Source organism: Peromyscus californicus, unplaced genomic scaffold (assembly GCF_007827085.1).
Source record: "Peromyscus californicus insignis strain IS unplaced genomic scaffold, ASM782708v3 Scaffold_8__1_contigs__length_139910024, whole genome shotgun sequence".
Taxonomy (NCBI): Eukaryota; Metazoa; Chordata; class Mammalia; order Rodentia; family Cricetidae; genus Peromyscus; species Peromyscus californicus.
Window position 1 is genome coordinate 7,518,182 of NW_026294606.1, and position 23,824 is coordinate 7,542,005.

The 23,824-nt window shown below is 49.9% G+C and overlaps 1 protein-coding gene across 1 annotated transcript; it reads left to right on the forward strand.

Annotated features, from left to right (window-relative positions):
* The first annotated feature begins 13,495 nt into the window (after window positions 1-13,495).
* Smim32 (small integral membrane protein 32) lies at window positions 13,496-17,533 on the forward strand. The gene has a single exon (XM_052727086.1). It carries the CDS (start codon window positions 14,255-14,257, stop codon window positions 14,564-14,566), a length of 312 nt encoding a protein of 103 aa, XP_052583046.1. The 5' UTR covers window positions 13,496-14,254; the 3' UTR covers window positions 14,567-17,533.
* The last annotated feature ends 6,291 nt before the right edge of the window (window positions 17,534-23,824 follow it).

The following is a 23,824-nucleotide window of genomic DNA, read 5'->3' on the forward strand; positions in this document are numbered from 1 at the left end:
GCAAAGTAGACCCCCTAGTGCCTTCCCGATTATCTGTCCCCAAGCCAGCGGAACTGCTGAAGGTGAGCATTTCATCAGAGCCTCTCTGGCTCCTCAGTGTCCCATTAGAAGACTTAGTGTTATCATCGTCTGTCACCAGCAACGTGAATACAATGAATATTCTGTGCTTCAGAAAAGGCCATGCATCCCATGGTAGTTCTCATCCAGAGATGCCGATGAGTTTCATGTCCTGGGTGGGACTCCTGAGCCAGCCTGCCTGCCTGCCTGCCTGCCTGTCTGTCTGTCTCTCACAGCAGTGCAAGATGGCATGATCTAACTTGCCCTAAGGCTTCAGGGAGAGGGAGGAAGAGATGGAGCTTCCAGGCACTGAACACAGATTCTCAGTGCATCTCCCAAATGCCAACCTCGCCGTCTGCCTCCTGCCCAAACATCAGATACAGAGGACTTGTGCTAAGGTGGAACACCAACAGCTCCTTGGAAACAGGAGAGCACAGACGTGTGAGGACACCAAGTGCATCAGATTTTATTGTGTAAAACATCATGACCAAAACAACTAAGGAAGAAAGGGTTTATTTTGGCTTCTGGCTCCAGAGATCTAGAGTTCTTAACAGCAGGGAAGGCATAGCCTCATGGCAGGATCAGAAGTGAGGCTGGATATGAACCCTCAAAGCCCACCTCCAGGGACTTACTCCAGGTTCCATCACCTCCCCGAGCTCCACCAGAGGATCAAGTGTTCCAGTGTATGAGCCTATCAGAAACATTTCTCATTCAAACCACAACACTAAGTGCTGTCAATCTGCACTCAGCTCTTATGCACAGCTAGCCCCAGGTCAAGTCTCCAAAGAGACAAGAAGTGTACCCAAGCCCACTGCGTGCAACTCACACCATGCTGCTCCACTAAAGACACAGGAGGGGTATTGGAAGGTGAGAATGTGATGCTGAGCCCCAACTCAGAACCAGAAGGGGAGAAGAGAGGTGGGCGAGTGGGGAGGGACAGACAAGTAATTCCATACAGGTCCACTTCGTGGCAGAGACCTGCAGGTGACCCAAAGATGTTTGGAGGCTTCATCTTCATGATGGGCCTCACTGGAGGTCACATCCAAAGCCAGTGAGCAAGAGGCAGCATCAGACAGCCCGGGGCACAAGGACTAGTGGCAGAGGAGTCTGGGCATGTGTGACCTCCGGCAAGTCCTACATAGGACATGCGGGGTGGACATCAGCACCAAGTCCCAGTTGAAAAATGCACTGTTCTGAGGCAGCTCCATTACCACAGACTCAGATGCTGCCTGTGACTGCTGAGTGTTTGGATGACTCCTCAAGAAAGAAAGGGGAAATGACTGTGCTGAACTGTGGCATCTATGGCCCCAATAATACATGCCTTCCATTTCTCAAATCCCAAGAATCCCTTTGCACATTCATGCCTGGCCCAACCATGTGACTCGCATTAGCCAATGAGACACTAGCAAATATAGCACAAGCAATAGTTTGATGAGTTCATGATCTTTGGGGCTTGCCTTACAGCAAGACAAGCACCATGTTGTAAATAAGTTCGCATACCTCATAAAGTATGATCACGGAGAGAGACGGGGGCTTCTTGTACTTCCAATCTAGCTCAGCCCCAGCTGAGAGCAGCCCACAGGTGATTCAGCCACAGAGAGCCAAAGAACCACCCAGCAGAGCCTTGTCAGCCACAGGATCCTGAGAATAAACATGTTGCTGCATGGGGGCTAGAGAGATGGTTCAGTGGTTAAGAGTGAGCACTGTTCTTACAGAGGACCTGAGTTCAGTTTCCAGCACCCACATCAGATGGCTTACAACCACTTACAACTGCACTTCCAGGGAACTCAATGTTCTTTGACCTCCAAGGGCACCTGTACACATGTGGTACACATAAACTCATGCAGGCGTACATACATACACACATATAATAAATATGCTTGGAGGGTTTGTTGATTTAAGATCTTGTGTTTAAGGTAGATGATACCCAGGAACAGACAATTAAAACAAAGAGGATGGTCTAGAAACCTCTTCTCAGCGCTGTAGAATGAACCCAGGGGCTCCTGGATCCTAGGCAAATACTCTACCACTAAGCTGTATCCTGTCTCCATGCTACTTGTCTGTGGAAAAGCAATCTCATGACTAAATCCCCAAATAATTATGTACTCATGAACCTTAGCTGCCTCCATTAACATTATCCAACAAGTTCACATCAACAGGTGCTACTGAAACTGTAGTCAGGGCTTCCAACCTACCCAACCCAGCCATGCCTCAGTTAGAAACCTGTCTCTAGACACCAATAAAATCAACACACACACACACACACACACACACACACACACACACACACACACACACCAAGCAGCTTTGGTCATCAGACAGAAGGATGCATACTTTGTTGAACAGGCTGATACAGGCAGTTCACTCCATCTCTACCTCAGCTCACATGCACTGTGTAAGGACTAGCGGGACTGCATGGACTGCTGCTGTCTCACTAGAGTGAGAAGAGCAAGCCTAGGGACAGGTAAGGAGAGCCCTGGGATGTTAACAAGAGCTGTGGCCGCCACAGAAAACAGAGCAAAAGGAAGCAATAATTGCTGTTTGCTGCAACTGACTGAATGTCCCCCAAAGGCCCATGTTTTAAAGGCTTGGTCCCAGAGTGGTACTATTGGGGGTGGTAGAACCTAGGGCCTAGTTGGAGGTCCTGAGGTGACTGGGGCACGTCCTTGTAGGGGCCTGTGAGACCCTGGCTGCTTCCCCTTTCTCTCCTGCCTCTTAGCGCAGGCTGTAAGTGGTTTTCTCTGTCACATGCTCCCATCATGGTGAGCTGCCTTGACACACTTCCTAAGATGCAATCAATCATCCATTCATGTCCTGGAACTTTCCAAACTGTGAGCCAAAATAAACCTTTTTAAAATAAGAGAATCATCTCAAGCATTCAGTTATACTGAATGGAAAGCTGGCTAATGTGTTGTCCGAGAGACAAAAATGATGCCTTCTTAGATTTCCACATGGCATCCATGAGCTTTCCTATCGCTTGTCTCGTTTAGTCCTAACAACAACCCAGTGGAGTGGGCAGGGCAGGATTTGCTGTCCTTGTTTCACAAAAGGAGCTTAAGTAGGGCAAGTGTCCCTTTGAGTGGGACCACTGATAAAATGAAAGTTCATTAGATGGCATGGTTGTCAGGTTGTCCGAGGGGAGTGTGGTAATGAAGGGACCAGACCCCGATCCTGGCCCAGTCTCTAGGCAAACCAATGTGGGGCTGATCTAGTTTTAGAAAAGGGTTTCAGATGTGAGCATGTAGGAAAGACAGGATGAAGCACTAGAAACAGCAAGAAGGAAGCGCTAGGGCTGGGTAGCTCAGCCTACCACCCTTCATCCCCACAGCCAGGGCATTGCTAAAGCCCTGAAGAAGGGGCAGTGTACGCAATTATATAACAGGGGTAGCTGTGTGAGGATTTTCTCTCCCTTTTCTTAGAGTTACAGAGATGTCATTTATCCCCTAGAACATGGGGAGGGTCCATATGACCTTCAGGCCAGGATACCCAGACTGCAGAACCAAGGCAGATGACCTGCCAGGGTTACAAAACAAACTTCCAAAGTGTCTGGCACCTCCAATGGGGGAGGGCAATCTTCATCCCTAACACACTGCTCTGAGGAAGCTGAATGGAAGACTGACAGGCTGGGCAGAGGTGGGGTCTACACCTCTCCCCCCACAACGAATAGGGGAGAGAGGTGGTGAGGAGGGATGGCTGGTTCCTTACCTGCTCTCTCTCTCCTCCTCTTGGGGACTGAAAAGATAGTTACTTCCGATCTGCGTCAAGAGCTGTGTTGTTAAAGAGCACTCATAATTAGAGCAGGTAATTCGATCTTTAATAATCAGCCTGTTTGTCCCTCCAGCCCACTAAGCCCTCCTCCCCCCCCCACCCACTTCTATTTCCATCCCCACCCCTCCCTTGCGGGAATTCCTTAAAGCAACCCTGCAAGCTTTCATGGTCATTTTTTCCCTTTCCAAACAGGCCGGGGCTGATGGTGGGCTTTTCTGTTGCCTTTGCCATTGGGAAGGTTCTCTCTGAGCAAAAGCTCAACAGGGCCAGAGAGAGGCTGGTTGGTAGTGTGACTAGGTGTGAAAAGCCCCTACCCAGTTACCCTCTGGCCCAGCCCTCTTACTGGCCAGATAAGAGGGAACTTCTCCCCAAACCCTAAATTTCAAGGCTCCATCCATCCATCTGTCGTCCTCTCCAGTGAGTGCAGAAGGGAGAAGACTGTTCTTCATGATGAACTGTCTCTGGCATCGTCAGTGAGACTCTTGCCCTGCAGCGCCCAGCCCATGCCAGCCTTTGCCTTCTGCAGGTTGGCAGGAGCTGGAGGAACAGGCACAGATGGGGTACTTAAGGAATGGGGACCCCAGAGATGGGAGAGAAGTGGCAAAGCAAATTGCTTTAGCTGTTCCAGTGTGTGCTGTTTTCTTAAAATATCATTTTCATCAAAAAGCAAACCAAAATTTCCAAAGTCCTTAGCACTCAAAGAAAAAGGAAATCACTCTGAATCCATCCACTCTGGGGTAGTTTCTAGGAGGCATTCGCTTACGGTTGTCTTTGCATATTTATATAAATCTTAATCCATGGAACAATTGGCTACAAGATATAAGGTTTTTTTTTTTTTCTTTCTGTTAGTCAGTCTCTGGCTGGAGCCCCAACTCCTGCTCCATTTCTGAGGAGCAGACACCTCAGCCCAGCTCAGAGTACACACAGCCACTGCCCTGGTACTGCACTAGTCAGGGTCTGACACACAGGCAGAGGACCTCCCACTCATGAACCCCTGTCTGTACCCGCATCCACCATGCCGCTCACTGTTCAGGTGCTTCCTTGAAGTCCCTCCTTCAGGTCACTGCTGCTCGGACCCTCAGCCCCACGGGAAACACCTCAAAACACAGCTGGCCTCTTTCCCACTCCTTCCCAGGCACTGACTTGGAAGCCTCCAAACCACTTCACAGCTAGAGGCTGCAACCAAAGCCCAGTGCTCAGGTAAACCTATGGGATTATCCCAACACCTCACACCTGGTGGGGCTAGGGAGCGCCAGCCATACTCTTTACAGATGGTCAGGAAAAGCACTTTCTTTCTCTGCATCCCGAGTCCCCATACTATCTGGGTTTCTGTTAGCCATCCTAAGGCAGAGAACCCCTCAGTCTCCTCTCACTGACCAACCAATATATAAGGCCCCTGTATCTCCCAACCAACTCTCTCTTCTCGGTACCCTCGCCAAGATCTGGGGAGTGGTTCCTAACTTCAGGGATGGGAAGTGTTGCCATCATTCAGGGCTGTCAGTGAGGTTAAGCAGTGTGTGCAAGGCACAAAGAAACCTGCAGGAAGGTGGGGTCGAAGCAAGATGCCAAAGAGAAGGGCTGCTAGTCACAGCCCTGGCCCTCCTTGCTCATAATGCTCTGACAGTGAAACAGAAAAGCCAACATTTTACCTTCTCTGTCAGCTGAGTGTTGCAACGCTGTCCCTTCCCCTGGGCAGTTGATGTTGAACAGTCTGACTGCTTTCTGGTTACCAGGGAGGATCTTGGGTGTCAGCAAGCACAGGGATGCCCTGGTTCATACTTAACCAGTACCATGGTGTGCACATGCCCTCCCTCCCCTCCAGCCCCCCAGAGCATGTCTGTGGGGGCATTTTCTTGATCAATGATTGATGTGGGCAGATTCAGCCCACTCTAGGTGGTATCACACCTTGGCAGGTGGGCCTGTGCTGTATAATAAAGCAGGCCGAGCAAGTCACGGGGAGCCAGCCTGTAGCCAGAAGTTTTCTCTGGTCCCACCCAGCCCTGCGGTCCTGCAGTCACTTATAAAATAATCATTCAGAGGCTTAATATTATTTACAAACTGTATGGCCTATGGTAGGCCTCTTACTAGCTAGCTCTTATATCTTAAATTAACCCATTTCTATTAATCCATGTTTTACCATATGTTCCGTGGCTTTACTGGTCTGCTGGTATGTTGCTCCTTGGGTGGCAGGCTGGCATCTCTCTAGATTCTGCCTTTCTCTTTCCTGTCTCTCTCCTTGGATTTCCCACCTGCCTCTAGGCTGCCTTGCCATAGGCCAAAGCAGCTTATTTATTAACCAATGGGAACAACATATATTCGTAGAGTACAGAAAGACATCCTCGAGCACCAGCCAGTAAGCAGCATTCCTCCATGGTCTTTTCTTCAGTCCCAGCTTTAACTTGCTCTGTGAATTGTAATCTGTAAGCCAAATAAACCCTTTCCTGGTTTCGATCAACATTTATCACAGCAACAGAGAGAAAACTAAGGCAGAGACCATTAACTTTTAAAAGCACAAGTGATTCTGATGGGAAAGAAGTCGTCCCAGGAGGAGCCACTGTGACCACAGCTAGTGAACACTGGCCCAGCCCTTGGTTGCTCACCTGAGTGGGTGACCAAGAACGGAGGACCAAGGCTGGATGATGGCTTGGCATGTCTTGAATGCCCTTCCTTCCCCTGTTGATGTGGGCAGGCTCAGCCTACTCGAGGTTATCTGCTTGGGTCCCAAGCTCCCTGTTGAAACCCAGCATCATCTATGAGGGACTGTGATCTACAAGGCTCTTCCATGAGGCAGCCCTCTGACTGTGTGATACAGCTCACATTTCCATGCCCCAGACAAGGCCACCCAGCCTCCTTTGGGCAAGGGTGTGAGAAGCCCTGGCCCCAGCAGAACAGGGACACAGGGAGCCACAATTCACTCCCAGGATGGAGCCTGAGTGTCCCTGCTGGGAGCCCAGAGGAGGACAAGGTCCCCTCATCACAGTATGGCAGTACTGGTGGAATTTCAGATTTAGATTTGCAAATGCCACTTAAAGGACAGCTTCTCACTTGCACATTTCCACATTTCATCACGAGTCAGGCCATGGGCCTGTGTGTCCCTCTCTCCCTCCCCGCCAAGGCTAACAGGAAGTATCCCTCTGGTCTTCATGACCCCTGCATGGTTGCCTTGGTCAGGGGTCCTTTTTCTGCCCCTACCCATAGCCACAGTCCCCACAGCAGTTCACCCTAACCTGCAAATTCTCCTTGGGAAAGGACAGTACTGTCCCCGAGGCAGAGTGAAGGAAAGAGGTGAGAGCTGTCCCTCTCGGATCATCGCAACAGGGACGTTTTGGAGCAGAGAGGCATTGGCCCCGGGGAGGGACTTATTGAAACACAAGAGAATAAATCCTTGTATAACCATTGTCCCAGAGGGACCAGCTCCAAGAAGTCTCAGATACTCAAATCCTTGAATGCCCAAGACCTGGTATAAGATGGAACATTGTCTGCATGTAATGCATCCAGCGCACTGCCCTGTAGTTTATTTATAATCTTAACTCAATGTCAATGCTACCTAAGTAGCTATTATACTGTACCGTTCACAGAGTTAAAAAATAAAATAAAATAAAATAAAATAAGGGCTTCACTTGTTTAATACAGAAACAGCATTTTGTTTTTCTGAATATTTTCTGCCCACAGCCAGCTGAACCTGCCCATGCAGATACAGAGGACTGACTGTAGTTTTGTGGGGGACCAACCAAGCTGCTGGGAAACCACAGTTTCAAGTCCTAAATGAATATCCTTCTGCACACGGGCTCTCTGCCTCTTTTTGCCTGCTCTGTGTTTGATGGATTTGGGGAGACTAATATCAAGAGCAGATGCCCAAGTAACCAGACTGGTGTCCACAGTCGGGCTCTGTGGAGGCCAGGCCAGCCACCAGAGGCTCCTACTGAAGAGCTTCCTCTGGAAGCCAGAGATTGGAGGTTTGGCCTTGTCTTCTGGGAGTGATGTGAGGCAAAGGAAGAGGCACCTACCTCTACATCACCAGGACTGTCCCTGAGGGGAGCTCCAGCCTGTCTCCCTGGCACCTCGAGCAGTACCAGCCCCCACAGCTGGCCCAAGTGTGGTGTGGAGCAGCAGAGACAAAGCAGCATGTTCCTCACCCGAGCCTTCTGCTGAGCAGACCAGTGTCTTTCCAGCTCCTGCTGCCCCCAGCCACAGGGTGGGCTGACTGTGGGTCACAGGGACCATCCCAGTACCTCTGGTCAGGCCGGTTACACAGCCTACAGGGATGTCCTCCCAGGTCTTTCTTCTGGGGCTCTATGTTAGCTAGGGTTTCTATCGCTGTGAAGAGACACCATGACAATGGCAACTCTTATGAAGGAGACATTTAATTGGGGCTGGCTCACAGTTCAAAGGTTCAGTCCATTGTCATGCTGGCAGGAAGCATGGGGGCACACAGACAGACATGTGCTGGAGAGATAGCCAAGAGTTCTACATCCAGATCCACAGGCAGCAGGAAGAGAGAGAGGCACCGGGCCTGGCTTGAGCATCTGAAACCTTAAAGCCCAGCCCCCAGTGACACACCTCCTCCAGCAAGGCCACTCCAACAAGAACACACCTCCCAATAGTGCCAGTCCTTATGTGCCTATGGGGGCCGTTTTCACTCACACCACCACAGGCTGTACTAAATAAATGCTCACTTAAAAACTGAGTCCTGAGTCTTATCCTCAGAGTGCACCTCTAAAATGTACAAACTCCAGGCTTTACTCAACTTAGACCCACCCTTGAGAATGGACCTCCCTCGGGGGAGCAAAGGCAGGAAGCTGCTGTGATCTCCAGGCTCAGCCTATGTTGAGGCTGAGCCTGGGCGGAAGCTACCCCAGCAAAAATAGGAGAGGGAGGAAGAGGTGGTCAGCCCAAGGAGGACGCGAAGCCTGAGATTCAGGAGGGCCTGACACTACTGACCACAGAAGTGACGCACTGAGCCAGGTGAGGCGCTTGCCTCTGTAACCTCCCAGCACTTGGGAGGCTGAGGTAAAAGGGCTGTCCCACGTTCAATGACAGCTTGGCTACAGTATGAGACCATGCCTTGGAAAACAAAGACAAAACAGAAAAAAGGGGGAGACACTGACCATAAGGGGGCGCTCACCTTGGCCCAGACACCAACAAGATTCAGAAGGGCAGGCAGGAAGGACAGGCTGGCTGGGGTCAGGGCTGAGCAAGGAGGTTTCTGAGGAAAGGTGAGCCTCTGCCACCTGTCTCTTCTCCCAGAACTCAACAGACCACAAAGGGTCACCAGCCCCAGCCCGAGCAAAAGAACGGTAGCCTTTTGATGAATCAGCAAGCTCAAAACTGCCACTGCATCCTACATCCTGCCTCACAGAGATTCCAGTGGGGCCATGTTTGCCTGGGAACTCCTCACAGGCCTGGCTGATGGCACTTTAGTCTGAAGTGCTTCCTCTCAGGTCCCCCTTTCCAGAGCCCCAGCGCTGTGACTGCCCAGTGGCTTCTTTCACCTACACATCCCATCCCGCATGGTGCTCCCATGCTTCTCAGAGGTCCTCCACTAACAGAATCACATTGGAGTTTTTCCTCTTCATAATCAAAAGAAATCAAGAGATAGAAAAAGAAATGTCACTATACGGTTAGTTGGATATTGTTGAAGCTGCTCCCAGGAGAACCAAACCATCATCCCTAGCAATAGTTAGCTGTTGTTTTATACATAATCTCAACAAGTGTAGTGCCTGGTGACCTTGCTAAGGTGACCAGTTAAGAATGGTCATTTTAAGAAATAAACAACAAATGCCCCCCAAGACTCCAAAATGAAGCAGTTTCCCAAAGGAGACTAGGCAAGTGGCTGGGAGAATGGACACGTCAGCTGTGAGAGGAGTCCCACGGAAGGTGGAGTGTGCTACACCAGAAACACGCCACCTCCTCTTTGTCCTCAGGTTGAATCAGATGCTGAGGCAAAAGCAGTTAAAAAAATAAAAACAGCCGGGCGGTGGCGGTGCACGCCTTTAATCCCAGCACTGAGGAGGCAGAAGGATCTCTGAGTTCGAGGCCAGCCTGGTCTACAGAACAAGTTCCAGGACAGACAGGGACACTCAGAGAAAACCTGCCTCAAAAATAAATGAAAATAAATAAATAAATAAATAAACCAATCCCCAAACCAAAAATATGTTCTGCAAGAAGGGCATCTTCAGCACTCAGAGGAGAAGTATGAGCCCATCCACCCCCTACACAGGGAGTCTCTTCACCCCCAAACTTCACCACCACCACCCCACCTCAGTTTGACACTAGTGATTTCATAGTAAGTCCCCAAACATTGAGAAGAAACAGAAATGACTTCCCCACGCACCAGAGCAGTTTCAGCAAAGTTTACAAAATCCTGGGGCTCCATGCTCCCCATCTTCCCAGTTTCCCCTCAGCAGCTGCCAATGTCTGTGACGGCAGGAGGATGTCCTTACCCCATCTCCCTCCGGTCTCTGCAGACAGGCATCAGGAAAGGCATGCATGCCACTCAATAACTACGTAATGGGAGAGAGGTCTCTGCGAGCTCACAGCCCTGTGACCTCTGCCAGTCAAAGGCGGCCTCGGAGGCCCCTTTTATAATCTTTCCAATGACTTAAATGCGTGAGTACACAAAGCGCCCTTAATGGAAGGTCACTCTGGCTTGTATAAAAAGCTGTGTAAACTTCATCTCTGCATTTACTCAGTACCAACCTTGTTTAATTTCCTGCCTGAGGATGTGCAGGGAACGTGATCAACCCTCTCAGGGTTCTGACTATCTTTCAGAAAATAAACTGTGGCTTCCCCATCAATACCAGATAACTCTCCCAAAAGGGCAGCGTACCCCTCTAACTTTATCAAAAGAAAAGACAGCTTGACAGCATGCTCCTTTATAGACTGGGTGGACACTCCCAGGCTGTGGAATTTGAGGCACCCTCATACTGCAACCCAGCCGTGTGACCTTGGAAGTGACCTCAGAAGTGACGTCTTTCCCAGGTTCCACCTCTTGCCTGGGGGACACAGAGGTACAGCAGTGCTGTCACAGGAACCCTGAAGTCCATTTGTGCTCAGTTTGTGGACAGAGGCATGCCTAGCAGCTACTCCGCCTTGAGAATGGCACAAGTGAAGTCAACTGCATGCCTTGGTGGCCCAGCTCCTGCAGTGCCGGGGGAGGGGGGGGTGGCCTTGCACAGCACGGAGAAGGAGCTAGTGATGTCAGGGACCCCAGCATCAGAGATGACTTTGTCCCCACCATGAGCCTGCGGTGTTCCAGGGACCCTCCCTTCACACCAAGCCCTCTTTATATACCCATGTTCCACAGCCATGTCCCAGAAACACAACCTGCTACCAGAGCAGGGCTAGACATCCGTCTGCTATCAAGTCTCCCTTTACAACCCAAAGGCGTTTTCCTGCCCAGAATGCCACGTAGGACCTCCCACCTGAGTTGCCCACCAGCTGTAGGAAACCCACTGCCTGGGCACTTATCTAGCCAGGCTGGTACTCAATGTAAGTGGACAAAGTAGGCCTCACCACTTCTCATACAGTGCTCAGGAGAGAGTTCCAGGCCAAGCCCCAAACCTAGCCACCCGAGCCTTTCATTCAAGCCACACAAGGACCCAGAACAGAACCTCCATTCGGCCCCAATGCTGACCACCACATGGGTAAGGTGCTGGTGAGGCTTGTTCTGGCTTGGCATGCCTGTAGGACCCCACTTCCCACCAAGTGTGGTAAGAAATGGGTCAGGTCTACAGAAAAAGCAACTCCTACCCCTGCTGCTGCGGCCCTGTGCCAGTGATGGCATCCTGTGCTAACAAGGATAAGTGCTGGCACCTCTCAGAGCCAGCTTTCCCATCTGAAAAGCGAGTTGTTGGTTTAAACAGTAACCAGATGTAGAGGCCGAGGGGCCCGCGTCCTTTACGCACATAGGTTGCTTGCCAGGACTAAGGCTGGCAAGGGTGGCAGCTGAGCGGGTATGGGCAGGGCTGAGTCCTGCTGTATCCTAACTTGTACATGGCCTTCTCCTGGTCCAGGGAGGCTCCCCAGAACCCCTACATGGGACTGCAGAGGCCACTGGAGCACTTTGGCACATTGTTCAACTTGGCACTTGGGACCACCATGTCAAGTCAGACAGAGGGTGCAGAAGCGTCTGCACCACTGAAAGGGGCTTGTGAGAACGACTTCTGGCCTGCCACACCTTGGCCCTTCCTGCAATCCTGCCTGTGGCCAAGAGCCCAGTGTGCAGTGGGAGAGTGGAAGAGCTAGCTCCTCTTCCCATTGGCTCACTCAGCAGACAGCCCAGGGTTTCCTGAGGCACTCACTACTTCATGTGAGGAGGAAAGGGGGCAGAGAGACACAGACATGAGCACAGCTGATTGTGTAAAGCTCTCCCACAGTTGGTGAGGTAACAGAGCTGGCGCTAGGGTGAGGAGTGAGAGAGACATCTAGAATGTGAAACAGAAAGAAGCATCTGCCCTTGCACACCCTGAGGGCCACAGTGCCTCTCACCTGCAGCGCCTGGCTCTGGCCTTGCTAAGCAGTAACTTCCAAGGCCGCCCATGGCTGTTGAGTGTGGCGGCTGTGTGTTCGTTCACCTTGTGCATGAAATGAGGACTTGCCAACACCGCCCTCCCCCAAGTCCCACTGACAGCCTACTTCTGCTGTGGCCACCAAGCCTTTGCCAGGACTATCAATCTGAGCCGCCAGTGGCCAGCTCATGCTCTCTTCTTGCCTCTTTATGGGAGAGCAGAGCAGGCAAGAGTTGCTGAGCAAGGGACCAACTCATGTGGAAGCTGAGTACTCACAAGCCCTGTGTGAACAACTGTTCTTCAGGCACCTTTTGCTCAGGTGTGCCCAGCCTGAGCAATGGGCAGCCAGTTACTGGGGCCCTGCGCAAACTGACCACACCCTGGGGTGTGGGGCAGGGGGCATAAAGCGGGAAAGGCAGAAGGGGAAGGGGGAGGCAGGTGTGAGTGTTCCGTGGCACTTGGTCTCTGAATCAGGCCATGTCAACTCTAGTTTGCTTCTCTGGCCAAGACCTGCTTAGAGAAGGAGAGGGTTTATTTGGGCTTACTTCCTGGTCACAGGCCATCACTGAGGGAGGGCAGGCCAGGAGCTGAGGCAGAAGCCACGGAGGAATGCTGCTTACTAGCTTGCTTCCCATAGCTTGCTCAGCTGCTTTCTCATGCAGCCCTGAACCACCTGCCCAGGGTTGGCACAGCACACCTTCCACATCAGTCATTAGACAAGAAAGTGCCCCCCAGACATGCCCACGGTCCATTTCCCAGTTGAGGTTCCCTTTGGGGGTTCCCAGATGACTCACAGCTCACCCCTCAATTGAATGCACTGCCTGATGGCCTGTGGCTGGTGATTAATTAGCTGTGTTCCACCTTCCCCCCAAAAAAGGCAGACTGGGACTGAGCCCAGGCTCCCTTGCTCCACAACCCGGTTGTGCAACCTTGGCCAGTAACATCGTTCCTGGGTTCCAGATTCCGTCTAGGGTAGGCAGAGGTGCCACAGCACTATGACAGTGTGGGACATGAACCCTGAAGCCTATGTCCTATATTCAACGTGTGGTTAAAGACATGAACAGCAACTACCAGAACTACTCTGCCACGAGAGGCAACTCACTGTGCAATAGCCAGGGTTCAAGTCCCAGCTCCTTCAATCCCAGGTGTGAGGCTTTGCAGACAGGGAGAAGCAGCTGGGAAGAGGAATTAAAAGCCCACTCCCCTACCGGCCTTCGGCCTTCGCCGCCGTTCCTTTTCCTCTCTCTCCCTCTCTCTCCCCTCCTCAGTATCCTCTGGTGAGAGGCAAGGCAGGCACAGTGCTGCCCTCGTCCGTTCTGGTCCTCATCCATTGGTTCGCAGCTTCTCTCAGGGCAGTGCTGCAAATCCTGTCACCTCCCTGCCTCCCGCCCAGGACAGAAGGCGCTGGGAGCCCAGGCTGGCTCCAGCTCAGGCAGGAGCGCAGCGGTGGGAGCGCAGTAGGACAGGCTCGCAACGCACCAGGCATCTAGACAAGGGACTGGAGAAGCGGCGGATCCGTGAGCACCCCGAGTCCAGCGCAGAGCCCCACAGAGTTGCTGCTGCATTCATCTACACCCTTTGCAGCTGCTGCAGCCCAGGAGTGCTCCGGAGCTCACCCCAGCTGAAGAGCGACTGAAAAACGGCGAGATGGGCCAGGGGCTCGGAACTCTGTCCTGGTAGCAACAACCAGAAGCGGGAACGCCCGAGGTGCAGGGGTTGCCGCGGCTAAACATCTGGAGCAGCGGACGTCCCCCTCTCCCACGCCCGGGGGGTCTCAGTGACCTAGCCGCCTGCTGGGCACCGATTCTTCCTCAGGTGCGTGTAGCGGGGCAGGAGGGGAATGCCATGGAGGCGCTGAGCAGCGCCAGTCTGCCGCAGAAGTGAGGTGGTCCTGCCGGGGTTGGCGGGACTCGTGGATCATGTACGGCGACGTGTTCAACGCCACCAGCGGCCCGGAGGTGGCGGGAAGCGGCGCGCTGGCCCCGGGAGCCACCGTTAAGGCAGAGGGTGCTTTGCCTCTGGAGCTGGCCACTGCGCGTGGAGTTCGGGACGGCTCGGCCACCAAGCCTGACCTGCCCACCTACCTGCTGCTCTTCTTCCTCCTGCTGCTGTCAGTGGCTCTTGTCGTCCTCTTCATCGGCTGCCAGCTGCGCCACTCGGCCTTTGCTGCGCTGCCCCACGACCGCTCGCTGCGCGATGCCCGTGCGCCCTGGAAGACGCGGCCAGTATAGAGAGGACTGAGTCAGGGCCTCTAGGCGCTTGGTCTTGGCCTCGCAGAGCCTCCAGCAGAAGCAGGGCAGGGTAGGCTCCAGAGTCGCTGGCCCCTGGAACACTTCGCCTGGACCTAAAGACCCTTTCGGACCTGAAGAAATAAGGGATGGCGGGAGAGCCGTTAAGAGGTCGTGTGTGGTCCTGGTCCAGGTGACTGAAAGTACTCCCCAGGCGAGTGGCGCCTCCATCCCATATAGCGGGCCCTGCCAGGAAACCATCCAAAAAGAGGAGTCCCCACCCGGACGTAGGAGCCTGGCCTGCCTGGTGAGTTCCTGACTTTGCTCGCAGAGGGGCAGCAGGCACCGCGAGTGAGCGCGGGACTATCCAGGAGCTGCCTGTCCGAACTGGACTTCCCGGCCCTATGGCCGGCTCCCCGCAGCAGCTACCAACCCTCTTGCTCTTTGACCCTGGGGATCCGATAGAGAAATGATGCAAGGTTTCATTGTGTCCAGCTCAGGTTCAAGTACCCAGTTTCCTTTAAGAGCAAGGGCCAAGGGGCCCAGTGGAGGGGGAAATGGTCACAGCTGCAGGGTGCTGCGACGGAGAGTCTGCACCTCATGCCACCACGGACCATATTTCTACAATAAAAACTCATCAAATTAATTAAACCCAGCGCTGAGAACACTGATCATTGGTCACACCATTTTGGAAAGGGAAGATGAGCGGGTCCATCCCCAGCAGGCATAGACCCAAGGCAGTCCCTCATTTCCTGCAAGGGCCAGGTTGGTATGAGCATATGGCCTCCTCTCTGGTTTTCCCCAGCATTTTACTTGCTCTGGAAAGTGTTTGTTTTATTTCTTGTTTTCTGGCAGACTCCAGGGATAACTCCCATCTGATCTGCTGAATAAATTCCTGCTCACAGGACCCCATGGAGACCCTCTCTGTGAAGCAGGTCCTTCCCTCACACCTTTGCTCTCAGAATTTTGGGGGGCCTGAAGCTCCTGAAGCCAGGGGTTGGTGAAGGTAGGTCCTGAAGGTGGGGAGACAGCACTTCCTCCCAAGCAGACAGAAGCCAATCCTGAGAACCCCACAGAAACCAGTGCATGGGGGTGAGGACAAAGAATCAGAGGGTGAGGAGCTAGGTCCATGACAACCTTGGCTATTTGCAAAGTTTGCCTAATTCCAGGGAGGTGGTTTGTTTTTGACCCAGGGTCTCACAGCCCTGGCTGGCTTGCAACTCACCGGAGGTCTACCTGCCTCTGCCTCTTGAGAGCTGTGATTAAAGGCATGGGCTACCATGGCAGGCCAGGAAGTTATTTTAATGGGCAGGTAAACTACTTCCAGGAGCCACTTGGCTTAAAGAAGTTCACTTCACTTGAGCTTCAGAGATGTTTTTTACTGAGGAAGAATTAGACATGTTAATCCAGTTAATTCTAAACCATGCTGGAGTCATGGGAGCTTTGAGAATCTGAAGCAGGAAAGCACATTAACCCAAATGCATAGAGAATTCTGCAACATTTATAGGGATTTCAGACATGTTCTGATGGCCAAACAGGAGGCTCTGGGAGACTAAGCAGGGCTCTCCACCACGCCTCCTACGCCTATCCTAGGAAGCTGGGGAGGTAGCAGGAGGAACTAGGAAAGCAGCATGGTTACTCACAGCCAGGATCTAGAGCTCCCTACTCCAAGATATCCTCACAGCATTTTAGATTATTATTTGGAAATGGAGCCAAACATCTCCAAGCCTTCTGTAAGAATAGTCCAGCTAATCCACATGCAACTTGGTTGCAGAGGAGACTCTGTGAGCATAGATATGTAAACCACAAGCCCCTAGCTGGCATACCAAAATCATGGGCATGGGGCTGGGGACTGGGAGGAGTAGGGATGGTATGTAGGAGCAGGACATTCCTCTACTGCATCCCAGTGGTCAGCTTTGAAGGTCGGTGTGCTGAGTCAGAGTCCACACTCCATTTTGACCCTCTGGTTTCATGTGCCAACTTGTCTCTCAAAAGCCATATGATCTTGTATGAACTATTTAACCTATGTCCTGTGGTCTCTTCTGTGAAATGGGTATGGTATCACTTAGCTCTTCCAGGTAGCATACTAAACCAATGTAACAGCCTGAACAATGCTTGCACAAAATGAGTTATCAAATGTTAACTATTCTTAAATTGAGATAGACTTGAGGCCATGCTGCTGAGTGGGAGAAGCTGACTCCCAGACAGGGTGTGCTCACCAGACTTCTGTGGCCACAAGAAAAAGCAATGGCTGGCCCCCTCAGAAGAGCATGACTGAGTAACAGGCTACAAAGTTAGTTACCTGTGGTTCCTGGACCACTATCAGATCACCACAGTGATCCAGTACCATTGGGATCCCTTCATAAAATATTGAGCACAGTGACACATCTCTGTCTCCAGAACATTGCAGTGGCTACTTTCAATAGATGTTTCTGGAATACATTCTCAGATAATTGGGCCTACATGGAGCTGGAATCTAGAAAGAAAGCCGAGTCGGAAAGAGCGGCGTGTGCCAGCACTGCTATTCTGAATAACTCCATCCCATTTCCTAGTGTAGTGGTGGGCTAACTGAGCAGTAATGTTTGTTCCTTATGTTGGACTGGGATTCTCCAGGAGCAGCAGGATGTGGCTGAGTTCCTATCTGTTCTCTGCTAATATGCAAGCAAGTGGTCTATAATGTGATGACTACAATTTAGTATTGTGGACTGAGTGATATTTATGTTCTCCCCAAAGTCATTATGTTGAGGTCCTGATTCCCAGAATGGCTGCATTTACAGGGAATTGGAGTTTCATGAAGACATGGATGAAGCCCTCATCCATCTCTCGTTCCCTGTAGCTGAGGCTATGTGAGCACATACAGAGATGCTGGCCATCTACAAACCCTCATCAGAAACCAACTTAACCAGAATCTTGAAACTGGACTTCTAGCTTCCAGAACTATGGGAAAATAAATTCTTGTTGTTTATTCTACCGAATATGGTATTTTGTTCCGGCAGCTAGAAACAATCACATACACCTTTCTTCCTTTGCTATCCTAATCCCAAACTGTAATGGAAACAATTTAAGAGGCCTGGGTGTGGCAGGTAAAAAATAGGAAGTGACCCTGTCATGGGTGTTTGTGCTCTCCTGCTCAAACAGCCCCTGGAAGCAGAAGCATTAGCAAAAAGACATTCTGACAGGGTGAGGAGGGGAGGGAACATGGGGGTTGGAGAGAATGGGAACCAGGGAGAGACAACAATGGGGACCAAGAGCCTGAGTTCTGGAGCCAGATGGCGACCTGAGTTTGATCACACACTCTATACCCAAATCACATCTGAGAGTCTCCGAAGCCTGTTTCCTCGGCTGTAAAATGCAGAGAGCACCTACCTTGTGGGACTTTCAACAGACATTTCAGGTCAAGTGCTCAGCTTATGTTGGATATATCGGAAGTGCTTGAATATGGGCTATTGTTGTGGTTAGTAGGGATGCTGGCTCCGGAAGTGCTTGCAGCAGGACAAACAAACTGCTTCCCACAAGAGATTTGCAGTCTTCTCATCCACATGGCACAAGGGAGCTAGAGGTCTGCACTTCCAGCATGTCTGCCTAAGTCAGAGGCAGCTGGACCTCATCTATTCTCATGGTTTCCGGTGCTCCTCAAGAGGACCCTCTCCACCACAGCTGAGCTGCTCTGTACCCCGGCTGGGCATCTTACGAGTCTAAGACCCATCACCTTTCTATCTCAATTTAAGGGGTCTTGTTATTCTCAATCTCAATATTAACTGCATCAGCATATGACTGCCCAAGGTTAATTAAAAAGAGAGTGGTCATTTCGTTTGCTCATATGCTCATGTTACCTGCTCAACGCCCTTCTACCCTACCCCATCAGATGCCTCACCTCCACTACTGCCACTCAACCTCAGAGCACCACTACTGATCTGATTACAACATCTGCTTCCAGTCCCCACTCACACTCTTAATGGCTTCTTCTTTCTCTCCAGATTAAAAACAACTTGGCCCACAAGGCCTAAAACCTTCTGGCCCACAACCAGCCTCACTCCCTCATATTCCTCTTCAACTTGAAACCCTTTAGTCCCTAGGAACCTTCTGCATTATGCTGCTTTCTCTTCCCTCTGGCTAATGTCTTCTAATCCTTCTGATTTCCAATCTTTGTCAAAAAGGACATGCCTGAGCTCCCCGGGCTGATCAGTTCCATTCTCGGCTAACCCAGTCATCGGGAAGATGACTTACAAGGATATTAACTCAGCTGAACAGAATGAACTACATTTGTGAAAGCACAGCACTGCCCATTTCCCCAGTGTCCCCCTTTGGGCTCATTACCTCATTCTACACTCTGGAAGTGGTCATTTCCAACTCGGTGTATTTTGACCTCGATTCCAGACTCAAGTGTTTTCTCCTCTCTTATGTCCCTAATGAGAGTTATGACGTGAATATAATCAGCCTGTTTCTTCCCCACAATTGCATGCAGTCATCTGCGATCAAGACATCTGTCTTGCTCACCACTTTTTCCAAATGCCTAGCATTTTTTAAGACACAAAACAGGCACTCAGTAGGCATTTGTTAATTACACTGGGAAAACAGCTGAATTTAACTTATGCATTTATCTTTGATTTTTCACCTGAAACTAAACCTGTAACTGACAAAATAGAGTTGAACTCTCCCTTACCAACTGATCTTTCAAGCAGCCTGTTTCCCAAGGTGGTAATCCAGTGTCAGCAACTAGCATTTCCTGTCTCCTTGTATGTAACACTTGAGTTATTATTATTATCTCCTGTGTATGTGATACTTGAGTTGTTGTTATTATTATCTCCTGTGGAGACTGAGCACGGCATTTATACTTTAGTACATGTCCTATTTTTGCTCACAACACTCCACTTGCTGCAGGAAAGAACAGATCTAAGCAATGTTGCTCCCATGCCTTCTCAACTGCCTGGAACAAAAATGTTCAATCTATGTCACATACCAACTTCCTCGCTTTTTCCTGAATTTTAACCCAAAATTAGCTTTTCACGGAAGCTCTTTCCTGGCTACTACATCCACAGTTTTAATTCCTTCCTCCTCATCCTCCGTCCCCAGCATTTTCTCCTTAGAACTTACCAGTAAACATACATTTTGTTTATCTTGTCTGGTGTCTCCATCGAGAATGAGGATGTACAAGGAAGAATTTTTATCTGGATATGTATCTGTATATCCACATGACACGTAACAGTACTCAAATATTGGTTGAATTATATTGCTCAAGGTCAGAAATACACAGACTGGGCAAAGGGAACATAGGTGTATAAAGGGAGGGAGGTGAAAGCCTGCAGTGTGTTAAGCAGACCACGCAGGACAGTTTCGCCGAAGCACCCTGCAGCTGAGCTCACGGCATCGATGTTTGCATCTCTCCACATTTGCTGGCATCGCTCAGTTGGCCTAACCCAATCTAAGTTAATGAAAATCCACATTTCGCAGAAGTGTGAGGAGATTAATTGTGCACTGTTTGCTGTTAATAACACTTCGGAACTAATGTTGACACAATTTTAAGTTACATAAAAGCTGTCCAAGTCCTCTGGGCCTTTATCACCCACATAACATCCACCAAAACTAATCTAGCTCTGAGGCATTCTCTGCAGCGCCCACCTGGATGTAATGAAAGACCTTTCCTACATGCAACCTTGGGGAAAGCCTGCCTGGCCTAAGGCGGAGTACAGAGATCAGAGCACATGCACCTCTCAGCTCTAAAATAAGAGTTCACGTCTCTTCTGGTCTCCTCTTGGCCTTTTGACTTTCTCTGAGAGAACACAAATGCCAAGAGGTAAAAGCAAGTTACAAGCACCTGATTACATCAGGGCAAAGGCCCAAGGGTTCACAGAGAAAGATTAGGTAGTTATGATTTCTTACCTGAATTTCCAATTGAGATATGGTGATGAGCTCTAATGATGCTGAGCTAGAATCAACTAAAAACAATTTTATTACGTTACTTAAAAGGTGAACTCTGGTATTAAAATCACATCTGGCTTCAGTTCTGTCAACATGTCATATGGCAGATTTCAACATTTGGGAACTGTTCCAGTAGGTGATGCAGGTCTGTCTTCACAAGTGATGACACAGCAAAGTGGGTAACAGCACCAGCCTGTAATGTCCCTGGAGTCTCTTGGATAACCCTGACCATCAACTCAAAAAAGGCCTTCCTATGCCTGGTGTTGGGGGGGTTTCTCAGATGATGGTCTTTGGCTCCTGGAGGGAACAATCAGCCCAGATGAGAAATTTTTGTTGAAATTCTATATTTATACCTAGACTTACATGTATTATAGGTTTTCTAAGGTAGTTAACAGTACGATTCCTTATAATTTTTTCAAACATCTTTAGTTTTTTTTTTTTTTTGGTTTTTCGAGACAGGGTTTCTCTGTGTAGCTTTGCGCCTTTTCCTGGAACTCACTTGGTAGCCCAGGCTGGCCTCGAACTCACAGAGATCCGCCTGGCTCTGCCTCCCGAGTGCTGGGATTAAAGGCGTGCGCCACCACCGCCCGGCCATATCTTTAGTTATTTTACCTCTTTCCCTCTACATTCATCTCCCTTCTTCCTTCCCACTTACCTCTCCCCCTTCCCAACCAGATCACTTATTGCTCCCTCAACTCTGGCAATGGTCCCCTTTTACTTCCTGGTTTCTGCAGTTGTCGCGTCTGCCTCGACCAACAAGGAAGACGCAACACCAGGCTCTTCTCCAAGCAGTTTATTCAGGAACCTTGAACAATCTTCTGACCCCGGGGAAACCATCTTCTGACCTCCGGGGAAAGCCAACCCACGCCCTTTATAGCCACTGGGCAACCAACCCCATAGTGCCACGTGGACAATGCCGATAGGGTCAGACATACGCAAGCAAGCCAGATTCCACACCCAAGCCAAATAAGGAGTTGTTTATCCCAGAGAACACCTGCCATCGGGAAGGCCGAAGCCGGACGCCGGCGCCATCTTTGAGGCGCGGCCATGCACGGCTCTCTACATGCAGTTACTCCAGGATATATCCCATCGATTTGCAGCTAGGAGCCTCCAAGAAGAAAGAAAATGAGACGTTCTTTTTCTGGGTCTGGGTTTACCTCACCCAATATGATCTTTTCTACTTCTATCTACCTGGAAAGCTCGTGATTCCCTTTTCTTCACAGCAGAACAGGACTCCATAGTGTCTGTATCACATTTTCATTATCCAGTCTCACCTGAGGGTCATCTAGGTTATTTCTACTTCCTAGCTCTCGCAAAGAGTAACAATGAACATGGCTGAGCAAGTATCTTTTGAGTCTTTAGGGCACGTGCCAAGAAGTAGTATACAGCTGGGTCATATGGCAGATTTCCCTTTCACTTGAAAATTCTCCTTGCTGATTTTCAGTTGCTGCACCAATTGCTATACTAAAAAGTCTCCCCCAAAATGGCAACCTAAACACGAGCTGAACAAGAAAAACAGACATGCCAAAGTGGATGGATCAAAGACCACGATGCCTCAGCCCTACACAGAGCTCTACAGTAGGCAGCTGGGCAATACTGGGAGTGGGAGAGGGGTCTTACTGGGGAGAAGCACACCAATTGGTTGTCCAGTGCCAGGTGGCCAGCCCTGAAGGCAGGCACACAGGGGGCATTGTACAGGCTGAGCAGGTTGTGTTTGGGAGTACATATGTGTGTGCAACTGCATATAAGCATGTAGTAACAATTAATGAGGGAAGAGGCCACAGTTTGAAGGAAAGCAGAGGAGAGGTTGTAGGACAACTTGGAGGGAGAAGAAGGGGTAAATGATAAAATTATATTGTAATCTCAAAAATAAAATAATTAAAAAAAGAAATTGGCATCACACCAGTTTCTCCGAGAACCCACTTGAGAAGGTGGAGGGCACCACTCATAACCTGGGGCCGGGAAGATGGTACAGTGAGTAAAGTGCTATGCAAGTATGAGGGACTAAGTTCAGATCCCAAGCACCCACATATAGTCAGGGTGTGTGGGGACCTAGTACTGATAGGCAGACTGATGGATCCCAGAGCTTGCTGCCCAGCCTGTCTAGTCAAGTGGTGAGGTCCAGATTTAGTAAGAGATCCTGTCTCCAACAATAAGACAGTAACAAAGGAAAACAGCCAAGATCAACCTGAAGCTCGCACAGGGGAGTGGTCATCCGCACACCCGTGAATACCCCCCTACACACACACAGTGTCACCCGTAATTAGCTATGAAAGGAAGCAGAGGACCAATATCGAGTGACTACCTGAACAGATAAGAAGGGTGCATGCCTAAATGTCTAGTGGTTAGCTACTAGTCTGGGAGTTTTAGTGTGTGCTTTTCTTTGCTGTTAAAATTCTCTGAATTTACCTTGGGTTTAAAAAAAAAACATAAAATGAGATGAGTAAAGTGTATTGAATAAAGAAGAGTTGAGAGATTAAGACAAGGTAAAAGGAACTTTTCAAAATCAATCTGGGGGAGGTATAGTTCAGCTGAGGCAGTGTCTGCCTAACATGCACAAGGTCCTGGGTTGGATGGACACTGCCTGGTGGGCCATGCCTATAATCCTAGTACTCAGAAACCAGAGGCAAGAGGTGCAGAAACTCAGGGTCACCCTTGGTGGCTCTGGCTCAAACAAAAAATAAACAGACAAAATCCATCTCCAAACACGAATAAACTGCTTCAAAACATTACTCTACCAGGAGTCATACATACTTCCCTCTCAATACAACATGGAGACTAAGAGTCCTAAACATTAGCCCAAATCCTCCCATCTTCTCCCATCTAAATACCTTCAAGTCTGGGGGAGATCAAGATGCCTACAGCTTGTCTTCAAGATTTCCTACTGCCCCACTCCCTTAATCTTTTAGCCAGCAAAATGGAAAAGACTAGGCTGAAAGAAAATGAAAAAAAATTACAATCACAGATTTAACAAAAACTAGAGGACACTTTGAAAAATCCTCTTTCCAGCATATATTCATACACAGTTTTAAAGGACTGCCAGCTTGTCAATGACATCATGAACACCACCGTCTCCTGGACTGGCAGCAGCCACTGGTCCCTGTCACTGTATCATCCCCACTGTTTGGGTCCTAGCAACCTGAAAGCTAGCCATGTTAGGCTTAAAGAAACCAGTGTCACAGTGCACTGTGTTTCCAAAACAGCCAGAGGCTGCCACAAACCCCTCACTAAACAAAATAAATAAAATAAAGCACTAAGGACTGGTTTATAGAAACTCCTCTATGAAAGTATTTTCTCTAAAGAAAAGAATGCTGCATTCCTTAAATGTATTCTCTTGGGGTG

Bases quoted from the DNA above. Each gene is read 5' to 3' on its own strand.
- Smim32 (XM_052727086.1), top strand. From the start codon at position 14,255: ATGTACGGCGACGTGTTCAACGCCACCAGCGGCCCGGAGGTGGCGGGA.